General features: G+C 40.3%; 1 protein-coding gene across 2 annotated transcripts in view; it reads right to left on the bottom strand.

Annotated features, from left to right (window-relative positions):
• Nucleotides 1-3,044: 3,044 nt before the first annotated feature.
• Nucleotides 3,045-6,449, bottom strand: part of syt14.S (synaptotagmin 14 S homeolog) — a 103,875-nt gene continuing 100,470 nt past the window's right edge. The window contains exons 8-9 of one of the 2 annotated variants that reach the window (XM_041564035.1): nucleotides 4,683-4,739; nucleotides 3,045-3,853 (exon numbers count right to left, since the gene is read on the bottom strand). In XM_041564035.1, the coding sequence (XP_041419969.1) occupies nucleotides 3,540-3,853; nucleotides 4,683-4,739 (371 nt within the window). In that variant the 3' untranslated portion in view covers nucleotides 3,045-3,539. 2 annotated transcript variants of the gene reach the window in all.

The following is a 6,449-nucleotide window of genomic DNA, read 5'->3' as shown; positions in this document are numbered from 1 at the left end:
ATCCAAATGACCATGAGGTGAAGAGGAGCTATAGAATCAGTGCCCAAACATCTTTATGGCCAGCAGCCCAAACGATAGGACCTGTAGGAAGTCAAGTGGAGCTGTGATCTCTTTGCTTTGGAACATTTTCCCACTGACCTGGCATACATGTTTAGATGGTTGGGTAGTATGGTGGAAATCAGCCAGTTGTCCAAACACATTTGGGCTTCTGTGTCGAGCTTAATATTTAAAGATAGGAGAGTACTGCGGTAACTGCACTATACATGTCTTAAACATCCCATACCCCTTTCTGTTCTGCAACATTCATGAGATGTGGCTACCACAAACTCATAGTGCTGACTAGAAATCCAAAAAAAAAAGGTTTTCCTTTTCAGAGCACAAGGAAAGGAAGAAAAATAGCACTGTTAGTATAGCAACGGTCCCATGGTGCAAGAGAGTGCAAATATGGAGTTTCAATAATTATCTTTATAGTGCATTTTTTTACATTCTTAATCGAGAACTGAATATGTTGTTTATGTGCCCTGAAGATCTCCTTGAAGGTCTCTCTCCAGCAGTAGTTAACCTTGGCAGTTGGCATAATCTGTTAGGTTGAGCCATATATTAGGACTTCTCTCATATGTTTGTACTCAAGGGATCATGACACCCATCCACTTATACTGTATCTTATCATTGTTCCCAAGTAAAACAGCAGACTTTCAATAAATGTCACTTTTCCCTCGATAAATCTATACGCAACACTTAATTGGTAAGATTCCTAATTAATTTCAGTATCTGGAACTGTCCCTGTTGATTAATTATCATCTCTGTGCTCTTTAACTTATAAACAGTCACAAGTGAACCACAGGAATTAAATGGGTGCAGTAAAGAAGGCTGATTCTCTACTGAGGATCTTTCTTTGTATCCCTGTTCTTTGTTTACATGATCGTACATGATATTTGGATGTTTATTTACAGTGCAAGCCGATACAGTACGCTCAGTAATCTTCCTAGATTGGATAACTGTTAGGGTGGTGACACGGTGAAATTAGTCACCCAGCGACAAATCTCCTCTTTTTGGGATGACTAATCTCCCCAAAAAGCCTTCCCGGCGGCTAGAATGTAAATAGCCGGCAGGATGGCACTCGGAGCGATTTGTTTTCCCGAAGTCGCCCCAAGTTTCCTCATGAGGCAACTTCGGCTCCGAGTGCCATCCCGCTGGCGATTTACATTCTAGCTGTCAGCAAGGCTTTTTGGGGAGATTAGTCACCCAATGAAGAGTCGATTTGTCACTTGTCGACTAATTTCCCCTGAATCTTAGTGTGTCACCACCCTTATAAGGCGGACAAGGTTTTAGAAGGCAGGATTCTTACCTGAGTATCTCTCGTTATGTTTGCGCTGCTGAGTGTTGAGGAACTTTATGAATTATGAGGGGCAAATTTACTAAAGTGCGAAGTGACTAACATTAAAACATGAAAATTCGCCAGTGTGACGTCATTTCGGTACTTCGATGATTTACTAAGGTGTAACTTCGCTACCGAAAGAGACTAACGCTGGCGCTCATTCCCAGTCAATCGGCAGGCGAAGTTGCGCTCTGGTGAAGGGACGTAACTGCGCAAATTCACTAAGATTTGGATTTTACTGAACATTACCTCTTGGGCCAGACTTGCCTTCGCCACCTCAGACCAGAGGAAGTGCAATAGAGTAGATAAGACTTCCTAAAAATTTAGTTGAAAATTTTTCAACTAAAAACGCTGGCGTCTTTAACTATTTTCAGGGTGATATGCTGCAAAAGAGAGTAACAATTTTTTGGGGTAACCGGCTTCCCCTCTACATTTCCTAACATATGGCCCTGGACGCAACTTTGCATGTTAGCGAATTAGCGTTGTCTGAGCAAATTTACGCCTGGTGAAGTGTTGCGCTGCCTGCAAAGCCGTTGCTGACAAATTTTCGCCGCTTAGTAAATTTGCCCTATGTGCGCTAAGTTTTACTTTCTTGTAGAAAACTATTCAAAACTAGACTTGGGTATTATGGGAATCATATGACAGGGGTGATTAAAAACAAAAGCCTATATGGTCTGAATATTTTTGCAGCTGCCTAAAATAAAGGGGGTCATTGTGCCTTCTCCAAGTGCGGGAGCACTAAGAGGGGCAAAATTTGCTGTAAGACCAGGACCTGCATCCACTGGCGCTCCTGAACTTGCATGTCATGTGCAAGATATGGGTCAGACAGGGGATGCTCCCCCTTATGAATACATTGCTGTTGATCACAGGTAGTGCCTGATTCATAGGCAAGACGCAGGTCTTTTCACATTTTGGAGTGCCCTGTATGCAGTACATAACCCTTAAATCAAAAAATAAATTGCCTTTGTAGGGTGGGTTATCATTTTCATCCTAATATGTACTGATTATGGTGCTAAAAACTGTACTTACTAATGCGCAAAAAAGAAGTTTTCTCCTGAAATTATTATGGGGCCGATTCACTAAGCTCGAGTGAAAGATTCGAATGAAAAAAATTCGAATTTCGAAGTATTTTGTTGGTACTTCGACCATCGAATTGGTTAAATTCGTTTGAATACGAACGAAATCGAACGAATCGAACGAAAAATCGTTCGACTATTCGACCATTCGATAGTCGAAGTACTTTCCCTTTAAAAAAAACTTCGACCCCCTACTTCGGCAGGTAAAACCTACCGAAGTCAATGTTAGCCTATGGGGAAGGTCCCCATAGGTTTGCTAACCTTTTTTTGATCGAAGGATTTTCCTTCGATCGTTGGATTAAAATCCTTCGAATCGTTCGATTCGAAGGATTTAATCGTTCGATCGATCGAACGAACGTTTAGCGCTAAATCCTTCGACTTCGATATTCGAAGTCGAAGGATTTCAATTCGAGGCTCGAATTTCGAAGTATTTTTTACTTCGAAATTCGACCCTTAGTGAATCTGCCCCTAAGTGTTTGGTGGAAAGAAACCAATTCGGAATTTGCCACCGATTTCTGAGGACAGATTAGTAAACTCTCCCGTTAGAGCGGCAGAAGGTTGCTGCTGTCAGACTACACCGGTGTCACAAGGCATATCCATTTTATTTTTATTTTAGATATTGTGTGCTTCTGAAGTGTCTGCAACGCACTGCACAAGAAAATTAACAATAAAAATAGGATGGAAAAAACATAGAAATATCGAAAATTTCTCTCTCATATCCCTAATAATATCCAAAATGTTATTTTTTTTTTTTTGAAAGAAGTGCTTCTAACACTGAAGCATAGAAAGACTTTAGCTGTAAAGCTGGTGTTCAGAACTGTTTAAAAAATCAAATTAAAATAAGCACCTAAGGAAGTCCTGGGTATAGTTTGGGTCTGGTGTGAACTTTCACATTCCATCTTTGCTCCGACACAGAAATAAACACACGGTAGCATAGAATTTTTCCCCTTGGTGTTTGCTGCCCGGCTCAGCATGCCAAACCTATTAGCAGCCACTGGAGATCTTCTGCAGGTGGCTAAATAAGATTGAATCCTTTCAAAGAGCAGATGATTCCTCTTGAGTCACAAGAGAGGTTCTGATCATAATTACGATTCCAGCAGCGTGTGCCATCTACATACTTGCTGTCCTTTCGACTCCTTCATTTCAGTCCAATGATTAAGCTGTTCATCGCCTGAGCTATTCAGACCTAAGGATATCCAGCCTATCAATTCCTTGCGCTTCATGCTGCGTTTATTATAGACAGACAAAATGAGAGTCACTTCGGAGAGCTGAAAGAGAGCAACCTGGAATATGAAGGTCTCCTTGTACAGCGGGTTGGACTGGCCGCGTCGGATAGAGGTCTTACATTTCGACATTTCCTGCCCCATGGAATTCAGCAACGATAACTTTACATAGGTATCTAGAAAATGAAATAAGTAGTTAAGGGTGAAAGTGACAACATTCTTGCCAATGGACTTGGTGGACAAGGATATGGTGTATACCAATGTGTCACCTGAATTTAAACGAATATATTCAGGGCCATATACAATTATCTTTTCAAAATCAGCGGGAAGATTTGCAGAAGCATGATATATGAAATCTTTGCTTTGCTCGACAGGTTTAAATTTATGGAAAAGGTATACCTCATAATCCTCAGGCGAGATACATTGTTTGCACTAAGCCAAAATAAAATAGATAGCATTACTAACACTGAGCAAGCTCTGTCTAGCCACAACACTGAAAGCATACCACTGACTTTCTGGAGACTAAAAACAAGACACGGGAACAAAGAGAAGTGAGAACAATCGGATGGAGGAAAGGAACGGGGATGAAATGAAGACATCAAAACAGCTGAGGATGGAATACCAAATACCTGAACAGAAAAGCATGGCTTTGCATGGATGTTGTTAATAAAACAGGCCTTGGTTGAGACAAGGTCCTTAATTTGAGCCCCACCAGTTGTTGTGGACCCTCAGGCAGTTTCGACTTTAGCCCAATTGTGGTCCAACAGCAGCTTGAGTAAGGATAAGATTTTAAACCCCAACAAGTGGAGGGGCACAGAGTTAATATTCCTGGTAACCAACATCCATTCACAGCCATCAGTTCTGCTCATCGTCCTATTTGGTGGGCTAAATGAAAAGAGCAATCCGTATCTGAAGAAATTAAAATATGGTGGACAGCTTTACCGCTGGCAAGTTTTCTTTGGCATGAGAAAAGACAACATTCATGTTAGCCTCTACAGAACTCACCTCGAATTATATAAACCTGTCCACCTATCAAGTGTTTAAGACAACAGAACAGTCCGTCTGACAACACAGGGTGGGAAGCAGAAAAAGAAATAATGACAATAGTTGGGTGAGAGAGGGTCACAGGTTAGTGTTAAACCTCTCAGCATGGCTGGTGGCCTTTCACACAATTCAGTTTAGGCCCCAGCGCTTTCTGAAAGGATTACACGGAAACATTTTTACCGGGAACGGTTTTTTTCGTCAGAGGGTTCAAGGTAAGAGTTTTGGTAAAAAGACCACAGAAAACATATGGTACAAACAACATAAATGTATTGGCCGATGAGAGGCTTCAAATTGTTTTTTTTTTTGTGCCTTCCTCTGGATCAACTGGCAGTAAGGCAGGTTAAAATAGAGTTAAAAGGTTGAACTTGATGGACATGTGTCTTTTATCAACCTAACTTACTATGGTACTATGATGTGTGCTCATTTTTCTCAGGCCATCATGTGCAATATCTATGGACTTAGCTATCTATACTTACATCCATTAACATCATTCAGTATTTACCTGCTAACATTTACTTATTATTATAACAAGAATGCATACTCCTTGGCTGTCCTTATTTCTATGCAAGAAAAGGTTGGACTTGGGTGAGTTACTGGATGGGTGATAGTGTAGCTAAGTAAGTCCTGGCTGTAGTTCAAGGAAGGGTGTAGCACAAGGAAGAGGTGCATTGCTGATAACAAGTAGGTAGATGTAAGTCCTAATATGTTTATTATGCCCCAGAGTGTTTCTGTCCTGCACTAAAAGCAGCACCAAAAATGGGGGTCTGACAAGCAATAGGTTTCTCATAATGATTTGGCCATTGTAGACAGCCATATGGCGGAAATGATAATTACATCTTGTAGCTTAAAGACTGATACAGTGTATGATGTTCCCATTCTGTAATGTCCCTGGGGTAATCTAAGACTAGAGGAAGTAGATAATGTTTCCATTGAGATTATTTGCTTTTGTTAGTCTTACTGCTAGCAGAGGAAAGTCTTACAGCTCATTGGCATTCATGAGGTTTCTGGTCCAGAAAAAAATTGCCCACATAACTTCATTATCCCCTACATTTATTTCCAATGGGACAATGTGATTAGAATATGTGACAGCGTAGCCTGAATATATATATATAGACAAGTGTCATTTTCTTCTGTATGGCGAGGGCTGTAGGTACTTGCCCGGTAAAATTTGGATTGGGTTTCTCTTAGTCAAATAATAACACTGCAGCTGACTGCACATAAATGGGTTCTTGGCACACACCTGAGAACTCTTCTCTTGACTTCTAGGGTCAGATTTATCAACATGTGAAAACCCCTTGTGATATTTCTCAGAGTATCTTGTGCATGATGAATTTTGCGGATCATTTCTTGTGGTTTTTTTTTTCCTTGGGTATTTATCATTTGTAGCTCCAATTTTCTGGAGAGTCAAAATGCTCAAGAATATTTTTCTTGCATTATAAAATGTTGTCAAAGACTTTAATGTTAAATCAGCTTGTGAATTCTCCATGGCTGTCAAGAATTCCCAAGTCTGTGGGGTGCTAGAAAGATTTTCATTGAAAATATGCTGCCTTGGTCTGAAGGCATCTCAGTGGGGTTGAGATCCTGACTTTTTAATCACAAAGATATAGTTGAAAAGACGTGAGTTAAACTAGATTAATGCCTGAAAAATTGTGAAATGTGGAAAAAAAAAGTGTGAATTTCTTGTCTAAATCGAACTATAATTCTTCTATCTACAATATGATAAATTGG

Source organism: Xenopus laevis, chromosome 5S (assembly GCF_017654675.1).
Source record: "Xenopus laevis strain J_2021 chromosome 5S, Xenopus_laevis_v10.1, whole genome shotgun sequence".
Lineage (NCBI taxonomy): Eukaryota > Metazoa > Chordata > Amphibia > Anura > Pipidae > Xenopus > Xenopus laevis.
This window is presented reverse-complemented; position numbering and strand designations above follow the sequence as displayed.